This window comes from Ixodes scapularis, unplaced genomic scaffold (genome assembly GCF_016920785.2).
Source record: "Ixodes scapularis isolate PalLabHiFi unplaced genomic scaffold, ASM1692078v2 PGA_scaffold9__187_contigs__length_104089568, whole genome shotgun sequence".
In the NCBI taxonomy this organism is placed as follows: Eukaryota; Metazoa; Arthropoda; class Arachnida; order Ixodida; family Ixodidae; genus Ixodes; species Ixodes scapularis.
In genome coordinates, this window is record NW_024609884.1 from 71082595 (window position 1) to 71097564 (window position 14970).

The window sequence follows — 14970 nt, forward strand, 5'->3', positions numbered from 1 at the left end:
CGAACGCGCCGCTTGCGTATTCGATTATCTGACTTTCTACGAATGTACAATACACTCATTCTCGAGCGATACCAAACGAGGACCAGGGCACTCGCCTTGGTTCCCGAAACACCGGATATTGTGCGTGCGTGTGAAAACGTAGTAAGACGTGGCTTAGTTACCTCACCCCACGAGTGCACCTTTGAACTCAATGTCAGTAATCCCTTCCAGTACCAGTGAACTACAACTGAAATTTGGTCGCCTTGAGCCGTACACAAATTTTGTTTGCCAAATGTACGCTTCTTGTTACTTCATTGGACGAAAAGCAAGCCGTATCCTCACAGGAATATCAAAGTTGAGCCCAGCGTTGGCTCATGAACTTTTAAGGAAACGCAATAAATTCGACCTCACTACTGCACAAAAGTTACTATGATGTCTTCCTCGTGTCATCACATATCTCACACTCAAATTTTATGCTGATAAAAGATTAAGTTTTCGCAAACGCTGAAATCGGCTAGCTACGACGGGGGCCCTAACAAGCGTCCCCTACTCCTCACTAAGCCTTTCTGGACGAGCTTTTACTGACGCCCAAGATCTGTTTCTGAATGGTTTGTCTGAAGTTATCTCGGCATTCTCAGTCAGGAAGAAAGCAAACACATAACATTCTTTCTTCACTTTTTCCTCAGGTAAGTTCACTCTTTGCAAATTTTACAAAAACAATGCACCATCTGTGGGCAACGCTGCACAAAGTCGTAGCGTGATAGGTTAAGAAACAAAATTTTGCGGTCAATTTAAAGAGCCTGGCGTCTCCTTGAATCACCCTGTAGTATCTAGTCAAGCATTGAGCACAATTTTTTATTGAGTAGATGTTTCCCTAGTGTTCCTGAAAACGAAGGCGGGTTACTTTTAATTACCTTGAGGACTGATCTACTGACTGAAAAACTGACCAGATATTTACAATCAACATGAAAAACTGAACAAGCTTGTGCACTTTCAGTGGATACAGTTAAACAATAAAGAGAAAAGCTCCAAGATTAGTGTTTCCTCTTAATAAGTATGGCTTTAAAATGACAAACACCTAATTAGTCACTAAGGAAATGTGGATGCAGTATGTTGCTTTCTACCACTCAGCACCAGTCACCAGGCTGTCCCATCTCTGTGTAAACTGTACCTCCTGAACATCCGTTGTCCCTGTGCAGAATCCTGGGAGCAGAGACCAAACCTGCTTCTCCAGAACCTCGTAGGTCTTCACAATGGCCAGGCTCTGGTCCTGCTTTTCCACTGAACACAACGAGAATGGGAGGAGAGTCAAGTACAGGTTGCTTACATCTCTGCTCAGCAAAGCTTACCTTGTTTGTGGAGAGCCTCTGCTAGTGGCAGGAAGTATGATGCAAAGAATGCTAGCTGCGTGTTCCTCACGTTGTCCCTCAAGATGGGCAGGAGCCAACTTCGATCAAAGTCGAGGGGGCCACTGGAGGGCGAGGAAAAGATACAAATCACGTGTGAACATCCGGGACGAGGAAGGAAGTCAGCCGTTAAAAGCACAAGGACAAGCCCATTCCCAGCCACACCCTTACACATTCCATATCTTTTATTTCCCTAAAATCTCTTCATAACTCATTGAGTCTCGGATGTTAATAACACAACAATGCGACAAGTCCAGTTAAAAAGTTTTGCTCACTCTACTCCCATGAGCTTCAGTGGGATGGTCTCCAGCACGGGTCCCGGCCCCATTGTTTTGATGGCAGAGCCGATGGCCCTTTCAATGACTGCGTTGTTCTGGGAGCTCGATGAGTCACGCATCTCGCCCATCAAGCGCAATGACTAAAAAGAAAGAAAAAAAAAATACCCAGCAGCCCAAGACGCAGTGAAATTATAACCATGAGAGTATTCCACAAAATGTATACAATTGAAACTCAATTTTACAAAACCCGATTTTACGAATTTTCCGATTTAACAACAAATTTGAATTCCCCGCGCAGCCTATGCGCGAGGTCTCCCTCCTCGATTTTAAGAAGTTCCCGATTTAACAAAATAGTTGGCGGGTCCTGGTGACTTTGTTAAATCAACGTTCAACTGTACTACATATAGCTGCGAGACGAACCTCCTTCATGTGGGAATGGAAGAGCTTGCCCAGCACCTGGAAAAATAAGAAAACACGAAGACTATGCACTATGCTTTGAGCCTCCCTCATTAGCAACTGAATTACTACAGCAAGCCCGCCATAAGTGAAAAAGACAAGGTAAGCCCTTTACCTACCTCAAAGCATGCTGCCCACACAAAGAGGACCTGGTCCCAGACAGGAGAGAACTGGTAGTGCAAGGCTCGGTGCAGCTGCTCTATCACTTTCACGCAGGGCAATGCACTTCTGCCATCCATTGCTGCCACCTCAGCGGGTGTCAGTTTAATGATGCATGGCTCAAGGCCCTTTTGCACCAGTGCCTATAAAATGCAAAGAAATATGGACAAGCTTAGAGTACTGAAGGATCTCAGTGCATACTGACCAAACATGAAAAAAGAGAAACAAGAGCGGAGCTGAATGCGCTGCAACACTGCATGCGCAAATAAGATGTTAATAGCACTCAGTCACATCGTTCAGAGGCTATGCCAAAAACTAAAGGTCTATCGAGCAGAATAAGTCATGCATTAAAAAAATTCTAACTCATGGAGTATTTCAACAGTAGCCTTTCATATGAAAAACGATGAGGGACCCCATTGATAAGTCCACCTGCACTCGAATTGTTACAAGTGCTGTTTGTACTACTGACATGCACTCACACAAACAAACGCCACAACACAAAGAATCTGTAATAGCAATGCAGCTGAAGTGGGAGTTACACAACCGTAAAAAGCAATTACAAGAAAATGTATGGTTTTCTCATAAAAAATAAATGTACCAGCTTAGACCATTGCAGTCCCCAAAAGCCTAGCTGCTGAAGGTTTGGAAAACTATTAAAAAGAAAAAAGTTAAGCAATTAGGGCCTCATGCACTTTGACACTGTTAGCACAAATATGAGATCACATCTATTCAAAAGGCAGTGCCAAACTCTAAAGGCTGCCGAACAAGGCAATATCATCCATATACAATTAATTCTAAAAAAATAGTTTAAAAGCAACCTTCCAGCTTCACAAGACAAATGCAAGACACCGACGACCGACGACAAAAGCACCAGCTTAAGTGCCAACCCACAGCTAGGAAGCTAGACTTCAGCACTAGACGACAAAACTAACCGTGAGAACAGAGGCCACTGTGTAATGGACAGACGTCTTATCGCATCGCCAGCAGTTGACAGCCAGGCCGACAAATTTCGGGAGGTTGCTCAGGAAGAGTTTATCCGAGAGCCTAGTTAGACAAAGAGAGTGCAAAATGGATGTGGTCACTAGAATATTGCATCAACATCAGTATTTTGCAGAAGATAATATGTAACAGGATGAAACAGTGCACACACCGCTGTAGATTCAGGAATGCTTCCTGCATCATCCCAAGCCACACATCGAGCAGTTTGGCATCGTGGATCCGAGGCTGGTAGTCATAGAGAGCCTGCAAAAAGCTCACAGTCAATACTCTGATGTACCAGAGTGTCGAAGCGAAATTTTCATTGGTTTTGTTCGGGATTATGGCTTTCGATTCAGTTCCAAGGAGCAAAAATAATGGTTCAAACCGGTTTGAACCTCTAAATTGAGAATATATTTTCTGCATTGTTCCGGCATAACAATTATTTACCCCGTGAAGCGATTAACTATATCCTTTTCTTCTATCATTCATACAATCCACTTTTATTTTCAAGTAACAAAAATATAAAAGCCCCATAAGCCCCATCCTTGGATATGCCACTGCTACAAAACATGTGACAAAGGTCTTCAAAAGACGTTAGGGGGGGCAAAAAAATCCACAAAGTCCACCACAGGTGCCATAAAACATGTGTGGTAGACAATGGTAAAAACTCCCAAGAACATACTCGGTACATGTTCCAAGTTAAGCATGATTATCAGTGTACTGTATATGCCAATAGTACTCACATTGACCAACTGGGCATTCAGCTCAGGTACCAAGGCTGTAGGCGAGGGCTTCGAGCCGAAAAAACTTTGAAGAGTCAGCATCCCACAACGAACGACTGTCTGGAGAAAAGCAAGTGATGCCAATGACCCACACCGAAACGCAAGGGTCAAACAGAACGCGAGTCAACAGATATTGTGCCTTCCAACACCGAGATGGCCGAGATGCAGCCAGTATGATGCACTGACCGGGTGTCCCACAGCCATGACTTGAAGAAGAGTCTCGCACGTAGCTTTGATCTGAGCTTGCGGGAAGTGTGCCAGGGCACCCTTCAGGAAGCCAAACGCATGGAGCGTAGACACAGGCAGGGAAGTGGCTGTGCAAGAAAAAAAACTTCTACTCCGAAGCTAGCCAAAGGATACAAGTGCCCGACATCAAATTCCACTCACCCGAAGCTGTTTCAATCAGCTTGATGCAGAAGTCGGCAACCGCCGGTGACGCTGGATGTGCGACTGGAGCACCTGTCTGGAATGCACTTCCTACGAGGACTCTGCAAATGGCCCTCTGTGCAAACTTCCGCAGCTTCAAGAAAGAAAAACAACAAACAAATCTAAGGGTGGGAGTGTCATCAAAAAGTAGTCCGTAGAAACACATGGCATGGCAAAAGTGCACAGATCCTGAAGCCCAGGGCATGCTTGCACAGCAGAGTAAGAGCTAGGGGAAGTCAAGAGTGCACCTAATGCAGGGTCCCCTACCTTTGGTTTGCTGTCCGTGATGAAGGGGAACATTGCACTGAAGACTTGAATAGTGGAAGAATCATTCCAGGCAGCTATCTCCAAAGATTTCAGACAGGTAGCCAACAAGCTTAGCAGCTGAAACACAGAAACTAGTCAACAGAAATAAGCTGCAATAACTAAGGCCAAATCATCATAGCTAAATAAAACAAAAAATTTAAAAGCAAAAAAACAAAAAACAAAAAAACAAGCCATAACAGGCTACTTATAAAGTCATCTGCTTCAACCAATGACCAACTTCACTAATAATAAAACGAGAACCATGAGGAATTTTAGTTAACCCCTTAAGTGCCAATTTTTTTTTTTCAAAAAGTAACCTAAAACGCCAGATTTTTTTTTATTTTGAATTGTTACTCCTCTAGTATTACACATAAAATTTGAAAAGTTTATTACGCAAAAATCAGCAGACGCAAAAAAAATATTTGCCAACTAATATGAGTGCTGCCATCCATGATCAGCGCCGCAAAACAACTCGGAAGAGCTAGGCTCGTACGAGGAATTGAGGGCAACCGAAAACACCACTGGACGAGCTGAGCCCGTCCACGGCATTTTTAGCCAGAAAGTGGCCGACGAGCTCAGCTCGTACAAGGCACTTAAGGGGTTAATGAGCAATGCTCATTTAATGGGGAAACCTACATTTCGCAGGAGCATCACATGAGTAGTGTTGGAGTAAGACTGCAGGAAGTTGATGCACATGGTCGTGATCCATGAAAATTTCTTGCGCAGAACTGCCGTCGGCAATCTGCGACAAACACATCAAAACAAAAATTTTGCGACTGATCTTTAAACCTTCGTTCAGCTTCACGAGGAAAAAAATGTAACTTGGAGAAAGAAAGAGTAAAGGGACACCGCATGCTTACAAAACAATTTTAACACAGAACGTGCTATATGTCTGGTACCCAACAGTTTCCCGTTTCCTGTTCCTGTGGCAGAAGATCATCGCACGAGTGCTGCATCACAATTTGGCTGAAACTTGAGTGGATCCGAGTTACAACCGCGGGTCGTATCATGTGATCACACAAAGAGAGCAACGCTGGACGCCAGCAAGTTTTCAAACGCCAAGGTACAAACCCTTTACTCTGAAATGAGACTACAGTAAAATACCAGAGAAGCGCTCACCCCACTTCCACTGAAACCTGGGTTAATCTAAAAATGGGCGCTTGTGTGGTCAAATCGGGCGCTTAACGTATAAGTTTCAGATTTCCCACAGTTGGAAAATGTTAATAGCAGGTGCTTGAACGAAGGGGGTACTTCCACGGTATTTTACGGTAAGTATATTTTTAAATACGGCCCCCTGGGCTGGCCTGCAAGAAACAAAGCCTGAGCTAAGACTGCGTGAAAGAAAGCCTGCCAAGTCTGGGGTACCACGAGACTCGTCTTTATGTGCCACTCCACTCATGTGCTAGATATGGCAGGGCTTTTTTTCAGACACTATGCACAATGATGTTTGCACCGTCAAGGAATAAAATGTGTTTTTTAAGACCCTCCATGCAACATCATCGCTGCCTTTGCCACCATAATGCGGGAAAGGGGCACACTTTTCAAATATGCCTCGATAGGCCATTAAACAAATAATACCTGCTGGCGAAGATGGCCAGCAGTGCTGCAGCAGCAGTCCTCTTGAGGTCTGTGTCAACAGATTCCAGCGTCGTCATCTACAAAAAGACAAACAACATTTTACGCCACAAAGAAAGGCTCTCTATTTAAAAATTGGCAATAAGCTACGCAGAAACACTAAGTACCAGAACTGCAAAATACTCCGTGTCCGAAGCCTGGCCACCGCTCATCCGGATAACTTCTGTGGCAGCAGCATACAGAGCCATCATTTCCTGATGCAATGCTGACTTGTGGTCCCAGTGGGAGAGGAACCTACACAAAATGAGACACTCAACAAGGCTGTCCAATGTCCAAAGGATTTACTAGAAGTGGAAATGGCAGATATTTAAAAAAAGAATATCAGGGTATTTTGATATAAGCCATCATAGTGGACCCAAGCTGTGGAACCTTTTCAAGAACAGCTCATGACAGTTAGCCTGTACATTTAATCACTAATTTTGCTGATTTTCTCACGTCTCAAAGACCGCCATCGATCCAGCTAGCCAGTCTGGTAGAGTGTGCTTATGAGTGGGACCAGCCAAGAAAGTTCGGAAAAATTAACATTGGTTCTGTTTATGCCAAATGACCGCTTATTGCTTTACTCAGAAAATATAATGATCATGGTAATTAGAAGCTAATGAGTCTCGCATTAACGGTATCATTTCTTTCGTTAGAGTTATCCATTCCATTTCTTCTGTTATAAGCATTTAGCAGAGTGGGTTATCTTAAAGGGCAATTCCACTCCATTTTTAAATTTTTGGGTTATGATCCGTTTAGTCGAAATCGACGGCCCTGAATCACGAGATATAATTTGTTTTTCAGTAGTGTGTCTAGTTTTGTCGATATCGCGCATCCAAGTTTCGTTCCGGCGATACGGCAAACCGAAACTACCAGCTCAAGCAGCTTGGCAAGACTGATAATCGGCGGCACGTCGACGGCGTGACTTAGATCTCGTCCTGCGCTCCTGAGCTGATGCACCGACACTTCCGGCTCAGTTGCACATGGAGTTTCAAAACAGAAGTTGCACATTTTCTTTTTTAACGCTGCACTTTGTAAATATGCACCAAATGTAGTAAGTTTTAGTATGTATTTAAAAATTTGCCGGCCGAAAAGCGAATTTTACTGCCATAAACATGACGCGGTCAGTGCCGGCGCAGCGTGACTGTATTTGTTTCTTGTTCACGGACCAAAAGAAAAAGAATGGGAGATAGATAAACAGATGGTATTCACAGGCGGTCTTAAGTTGTAAAAGCTAAGGTGCCTTTATGTGCACGCTAGTTAGATCAGCTACGTTCTGCTGCGATCGGACCCTCTTGCTGGAGCAGCCGGTGGATGGTACGCGAACAGCGATGGCACCGCATTGTTCTTCAAAGATGCGTATTTCGGGGAGAAACCCGCAGTAGTCAGCAGCCGCAGATCCCGTGTGCACGTATCTGGTGTAAAGTGCTGTGAGCAGCGCTTTGCATTGGAGCTCGAAGTCCACGGTCTTCCAAAGTCTGTCCGGCAAACGCCACCGACCCACACCTGGTGCCTCCCCCGGTCTCTTGGGAACTGGTGGAACCGCAGCTCCGGGTTGCGCACCGTATTGTTGGTGCAACCCCCAGCACTACAAGTCGTGCTCGGCATTGGCCGCGTCATGTTTATGGCAGTAAAATTCGCTTTTCGGCCGGCAAATTTTTAAATACATACTAAAACTTACTACATTTGGTGCATATTTACAAAGTGCAGCGTTAAAAAAGAAAATGTGCAACTTCTGTTTTGAAACTCCATGTGCAACTGAGTGAAGTGTCTCTCCGGCTCCACGACACGCGCGTGAGCGAGCAGCACCGCTTCACTCTCTTCCGCGCGCTCGCGAAAGCTATGCAGGAGTTAAATGAACTGTCAGGACTCAAATAAAAATAGAACGCATGATAACGCGGTAAGCATCCCTTGCCATCAGCAGAATCGCAGAATGCAATGGGAAACAAAGCATCCGCGCAACCATACGAGAGCATAGGACGAAACTTACGTCATTACCCACTATTGCTTCACTTGCTCACCCGGTGCCAGCGTTGCTCACCCGCTGTTTGGCCGCTAACCCAGCCGGTAAAACATTTTAATATTGGTTTTAGTCGGAAATGTGGCGTCGGTTTTACGTGATATTTTGGGTATGACTGTATTTTGACCCCCTAAAGCGATATCATCCATTTCTGTAGGGTCGACTTTTTGAGCAGAGCTGCCCTTTAACATTAGAATAAGGCAATTCCAAAAGTAACACACACTGGCTTATTCTGCAACAGAAGACATTTCTCCAGACAGAACGAAAAGGTTGCCCCACGAATGAAAAAGCACGAGAAGTTCAGCCATTACTTTAAATTTGAGATAAAAAATCTGTTAAAGTTTAGCTCTTTTTCTAGATAACTAAAAGAGGTATACACTATTCATAAGTCACTCAAAGATTTCCCCTATTAAAAGTATGTTGAAAAGGCAGCAATTTTATCATGTAGTTACCGTGCCATTGCGACCGTTGAGGCACTTGTCCATCCAGATTCTGCAGTGAAGCCTCCATCACTCGCTACAGTCTGAACCTCCAGAGCGTCCAGAACAGACTCTGAGCTATGAGAGGCATCTACACAGCTGTCATGATGTTGCAGACGTTGAACAGTGAGTTCACCTGTAGCAGAAAAGAACCCAGAAATCGTAACACATCAGAAAATTGGTTTGATGCCCACAGTCGTTTAACTTTTTTAATTACACAGTTTTACTACAACTGCATTTCGTCGCAGCTATGGAACTTTGACCTAGGCCGATCTCAGTTATGGCACCTGCGACTAGTTTGGGAGAACACACACTCTTTTAAAAACAAATGATAGACTCATACCTAGTGTCCAGCAATAGACCATTTGCAGTATTCCCAAGCGCTCCGGCCCGCACTCGAGGAATCACGGGAACGGTGATCCTTCAGCTCCCTAGCGATTCCTAATTTTCGACCAACTCCGTGGTTACACAGTTTTTTTTAGCGTAATTCGTGGTCACCCTGAACAAGCACCTGATATACCCCAAGGACCCGTCATATTACTTTTAAATTTGCTCGTCAAAGTCAGCATTTTTGATACTGCGCATGCGGTCCACCTTTCAACCTGACCTGAGCTGCAGAAATCTATTACAATATTATCATTCTCGTGATTGTTGTTTGAGCAGGAATTGCTTAAAAGGCCGATAATTCACAACAACAAAAACCAGGACTTAGCTCGGAGTCCGCGGGGCTGTTTATAGACTCTTTAGAGTTTCTAACTTAATATCACCATGATAATAATGCAAGAGATTTCTGCAGCCCATCCAGGTTGAAGGCCGGACAGCATGCACAGTACCAAAAACGCTGACACTGAGGATAAATTTTAAAAGCAATATGACAGGTCATTGGGGTATATCAAGCGCTTGCCCAGGGTGACTCCGAATTACGCTCAAAACCTATGTAACCAAGAATAGGGTTGAAATTACCAATCACTAAGGGGCTGAAGGAACACCGTTCCCATGATTCTTTTAGCACAGGCCGGGGCACTTGGGGGATATCGCAAATGGTCCCCAATTCATTTTTTCTTCTTCTAGAATTGCTTTGCTTTTCCGAAATGCCAAACAGCGTCATGACATCTAACACAACAGATGGGGGAATAGTGAAGTTCCAGGTGGAGCTATTACGATAATGCAAAAATTCATTCTCTCTGTGCGTTGGCTAAGAGAAGAGGAGTCTGTAGTTGGTGACAGGCTAAGAACCTAGCAGCAAACTCCGGGTTCTCACTGCAATTTTCTAGCTTTTTTTCCTATCCGGCTTTATGTTGCAAATTCGTGCTGGTACTGACTTTTGTCTGTGGTAGTTTCTGTCTGAAAACGTGAGACTCCAATGGTCGTGTCGCCATCGAAGTATTGAGTTTGCACGCTTCTTCGAGCTGATAGGCCTAACAACCGCCGACGTTACAATCGACACACTTCATCAGCTCCGATGGCTTCTCTTTGTGGGTCTGCTGTCTCATCCCCGACCCAAGAAACCACAGCGGTATGTGCGTTTCCTTGTGGCACTTTCTGTGGGGCGACGTGAAAATGCTTAGGTCACAGAAGTGCACTGGGTGAGATAAGAGAGTGTCGTCACTGCCGTGCTACCTCACCGGACAAAGTCTGCTTCTCCGCTGCCTTTAATAAATAAAGGATATGCTGAAATGACGCCTTCAAAGCAGTATTTACTGATCTGTGAAATGTGGCGTCTTTGCTAAGTCTTGCCGTATCGATCTGCTGCACGGTAAATGAGGTGAGCAATGATTGTCTCATCTTATCACTGTCACATGTAAAGGCGTCATCTGTCGAAGTTACAATAGGGTGCTGTCGTCACCCTTAAGGGCACGAGATTAAAATTCTTTCGGTACTTTTCCCAAGAACCGAGCCTTCCCTCGTGTGTGGCATAGAGGTCGCTGCCTATATGCCGCACAAGTGGCGGCTCGTGAGCCGCACGCGGCACTTTGCGTGTTAAAGTGCAGCTTCCGGCTCCCTCCCCTACCCCCCCCCCCCCCCCCCCTCCCGCATACCTCCCGGTCACACAAGCACTTCCCCAAAAAGAGAAATGAAACGACTTTGAAATCGAGAGAGGTTGTGGTTTGTTACTTTGGACTCAAATATATTGAAAGTAGTTTGAGTTTCGTTTATTGCTCTGGACAAAAGTTTGCCCCCACCCCCCTCCCCGTGGCTCTTGGAAGTTTTGTGGTTTTATTTGCGGCTCTTAGGCAGGGTCAGCCTAGCCACCCTTGGGCTATACGACATGCTGTTAAAATAAAGAAGCAAAAAATATTTCGTTTGGCGATTTTAATCTCCCCCGTGTCGACTGGTTAGATTATCTAGACCTTCTATTGACATAATTATTTTTGGCATGACGCTCGCACGTGATCTTCCTCATGTTGTCCAAGATTTTACGTGTGAACATGGTTGAAGTCGCTCAATTCTCAACTGTATTTTTGTTAGTAGAGCTTTTGCCCATTTTTCCCCAAGTCTTGAGGAGAGTAAGTCTGATCATTTACTAGTGTCTTTCTAATGCTATCTAAACCGTTATTCACAAAAGAAAAAAGTTTGCCTTAACTGTGAGGTACTTTTTAAGGTCCAATGATGAGTGTGCCTTGGATTATCTCAACATCTGCTTCAGTGATTTTGTTGAAGGCAATGTGCGTTTACTATGAGAGAAGTTTATTTGTATATGTAAATTTCACTTAGAAAAATTGGTGCTGGGTCGGCATAAAAGTATGCGACGGAGAAAACCCTGGATAGACAGAGAAATAATTAACCTTACTCGTAGAATAAAATGATTAAAGAAAAATTCTAAACCTGCAAATGTACAAGGTTTACAAGCTGAACCAGCATTGCAAGTCAAAGCTCTAAATGAGTATTTTTTGTGCACCCTTCTTAACTTTTAAAAGCATGATCCTGTAAAATTTTGGGTCTATCTGAACATACCAAACCAGTCGACCAGATAAAGGTTAAGAAAGTTATTATCAGCGACGTAAAAACAAATTGCTGAGCTGTTCAGCTTGTATTTTCTATCTGTATTCTCGAACACTGATTTGTACATCCCTGCTGCTACTTCAGTAGCTCCTATGAATGCGGATTTTATTTCTTTTCGCAGTTTGTTTGCCATGCTGCTGAACCTGAAAACAAAGTCGAGCTGGTGGGCCTGATAAGATTCCAAATGCATTCCTTTGAGAATATGCATTTATTGCCCACTTTCCGACTGTCATCTTTCATGCTTTGATTTGTTCTTGTGTATTCCCGAATGAATGGCGAAGCCCCCCATCCCGTTGTTAGCAATTACCATCCAATTTCTATTACAAGTATTATGTGTAAGCTTATGGAACATATTGTCAGTCATTATATTTTAAATTTCTTGGGAGAGGAATTAACGCCTTTTCAGCACAAGTACTGGAAGTGTTTCTCTACCACCACACAACTTCTCACACTAATTCATTACCTTGCAGCAAACTTAGATCAATCTGGACAAGTACAGATATAATTTTTCTCAACTTCAGTAAGACTTTTGAGAGACTTCCTCGCTGCAAACGTTTTAAACTAGAGCGTCTTGGGTTTTCATCTGAAATGGTTAGCTGGATAGTGTCTTGTTTGTATGATCGTAGCCAGTTTGTCAATGTTGGTGGTAATGCATCCGGTTCCCTCGGTGGTTCTTCTGGTGCCCCCTCCCCCCCCCTCTCCCAGGGCAGTGAACTGGGTCCCTTGTTATTTTTAACTTACATAAATAATACTGTCTCGGCAGATTGCTCAGATGTGCAGATGTTTATTTGCGGATGATTGTAATTTGTTTAAATGGATCTGCTCCGTTGCTGATCACATATTACTTAATTCTTGTCTTGCCAGTTTTGACAATTGGCGCAGTATGTGAAAAATGCAGCTTAATTCCGCAAAGACCGTTCATTTGCACATAATAAAATTGAAGCCTTCAAGTTCAATTACAGCAAAAAAATAATGTTACAGTATCTGAGGTGAATGAATATAAATATTTGGGTGTATCTATAATAAGTTATCTTCGCTGGTCCTAGCACATAAAGAATGTCTTTTCGCCTTTCGTAAACTAAGTTTGCTACATCAGGAAATTAAAAGTGCTCAGATTCCCATTAAGCTTCGAGCATGACTCTACTTAGATCAAAGTTGGAATATACTATGAAACTTTGAGATGGTACAGAGGAAAGCTGTTCATTTTATTTACGGAAAGCATAAGAGGCTAGATTCTCTGTCTTCAATAATAAGAGAGAACAATATGAAATTGGTAGTGCAGAAAGGTTGCTAGATTAAAAATTTTGTCTTTAGTTTATCATAGCAGGCTGTGTATCGATTTAAGATTATATTTGGTCCCATCACCTTCCAGAGAAGCTAGTCATCAATATCAGTATTCGCGACTCCAGCTAAAACAGATGGCACCTAGGGGGAACCACTGAACTCGCTGGAACAGGTCATTTCGTGATTTCTGCTCGTCTTTTCTGGCTTCTGTGATTACATGTTGTCGGTGGTTTGGGCTACAAAACAGTTGTCCCCGTGACTGTCGTAACTGTAGAATCAGCTTGTTCCCAGGTTGCCCTGCACGCGGCATACGCAACCGCGAAAACCAGACATTCCGCATTTATCAACGTCCATCAACAAAGTTGAAGGACAGTAGGCTGTCCCTCCATCGCTTCCTCGAAGTCAAGCATCTGGAAGCTCGCCTACGCCAACACATCGCCGCAGGTTCGAGTAGAGGATGAAAAGCGGGGCAAACCATTTTAAATCCAATGCTCGCTTGCTGACGCCCCAGCGTTGTGCGTTGAGCTGGCACGTGGCACGGTACAACCTGTTTTTGACCGCCATATTTGCATGATAGTGGCGTCCCATATAGGTCCCTGGAGTTGCGAAATCAATGCACCGCGAAACTGGGGGACATGAGACGAGCGCACACGGGGACATCAGAACACAGAACTCTGGTTGGAATGATTAGTCGGTAGACTCATCGAACGCGTTAGAACGCGGAACGCCAGCGTCTTGTGTTTGGCTTTCACATTCGAACGCGTTCAATGACTGCAGTGGAGACAAAGGCTTTAGGTCTACCCACTAATCCTTCCAACTAGAGCTTGGCGTTCCTTTGTCCCCGTACGCTCTCGTTTCCTCCTCTCCCTCAGTTTCTGAGCACATAGTGCCAATGCTCGCTAAAACAAACATTTTCAAGTTTTTTCTTTTTCTTTCCATAGTGGAACACCATTCCTTGTATTTTTTCTCGCCAATGATCTTAATAAAGCTCTGGACGACCAAACATTCTAAATGCCACTTTCTTTCTTGTTTTAGTTTTAATGCCTTATGATCGAGACGATGCATTGTGATTGACGAACTGATAGTTGTTGATAGATACACGATGGTTGTTGATAGATACAATGTAAATGCATTTTTCTTCGTACATTTCTTTTTTAATGCGCCTGTTTATTCCAGTGTGTAGTAGCGGATTAAATGTGTATTTTTTTTTTCCCAATAGTCTTGTTTCTGCCGTTTTGTACCCCACACCTGCAGGCAGAGGTCGGCATTTTAGGTCGCCCTCACTCACCCTCACCCTCACCTAAGCCCCTCACTCACCCTCACCCTCACAGCTACACTTACGTTCAGCCCCTCACTCACCCTCACCCTCACAGTCACACTCACCTTCAGCCCTTCACTCACCCTCACTGAACCTCACGCCCCTCACGCACTCATAGCCCTCACCGTCCTCACGGCCCTCACGGCCCTCACGCCACTCATGGCCCTCACGCCACTCAGGCCAGCTTCAGATGGGGCAATTTCGGCCAGAAACTTTACGTCGCAACACCAGCAACACGTGCCGCCCGCGATCACACGCAGCAACCAATTGCTGCAATTTGCCATCATCATCATAAAATTTTATTTGTTTTGCACTATTTAGACACAATTACGCGTTATAAACGTGTTTTTATGCATTTAAATCCCGTTAAGAATACTAATGCACCTTTCTGAAACAGTTTATTTACAAAAAAACGATTGATTTCAAACGAGAACCAAGTCTTTCGGTGTCATCATCACCGGCACGAGGTATCACGTGAAAAT

At 44.1% G+C, this 14970-nt stretch overlaps 1 protein-coding gene across 2 annotated transcripts in view; it reads right to left on the reverse strand.

Annotated features, from left to right (window-relative positions):
• The window catches only part of LOC8026637 (RRP12-like protein), a 57923-nt gene that overhangs the window by 41050 nt on the left and 1903 nt on the right, over nucleotides 1-14970 (reverse strand). For both annotated transcript variants that reach the window (XM_029981273.4, XM_029981277.4), the window contains exons 2-16: nucleotides 8857-9019; nucleotides 6513-6639; nucleotides 6349-6425; nucleotides 5407-5512; nucleotides 4732-4848; nucleotides 4426-4558; nucleotides 4225-4352; nucleotides 4000-4098; nucleotides 3429-3520; nucleotides 3211-3322; nucleotides 2239-2421; nucleotides 2084-2119; nucleotides 1661-1803; nucleotides 1329-1450; nucleotides 1151-1260 (exon numbers count right to left, since the gene is read on the reverse strand). In XM_029981273.4, coding sequence (XP_029837133.2) covers nucleotides 1151-1260; nucleotides 1329-1450; nucleotides 1661-1803; nucleotides 2084-2119; nucleotides 2239-2421; nucleotides 3211-3322; nucleotides 3429-3520; nucleotides 4000-4098; nucleotides 4225-4352; nucleotides 4426-4558; nucleotides 4732-4848; nucleotides 5407-5512; nucleotides 6349-6425; nucleotides 6513-6639; nucleotides 8857-9019 — 1748 coding nt within the window. The remainder of the gene's footprint in view (nucleotides 1-1150; nucleotides 1261-1328; nucleotides 1451-1660; nucleotides 1804-2083; nucleotides 2120-2238; nucleotides 2422-3210; nucleotides 3323-3428; nucleotides 3521-3999; nucleotides 4099-4224; nucleotides 4353-4425; nucleotides 4559-4731; nucleotides 4849-5406; nucleotides 5513-6348; nucleotides 6426-6512; nucleotides 6640-8856; nucleotides 9020-14970) is intronic.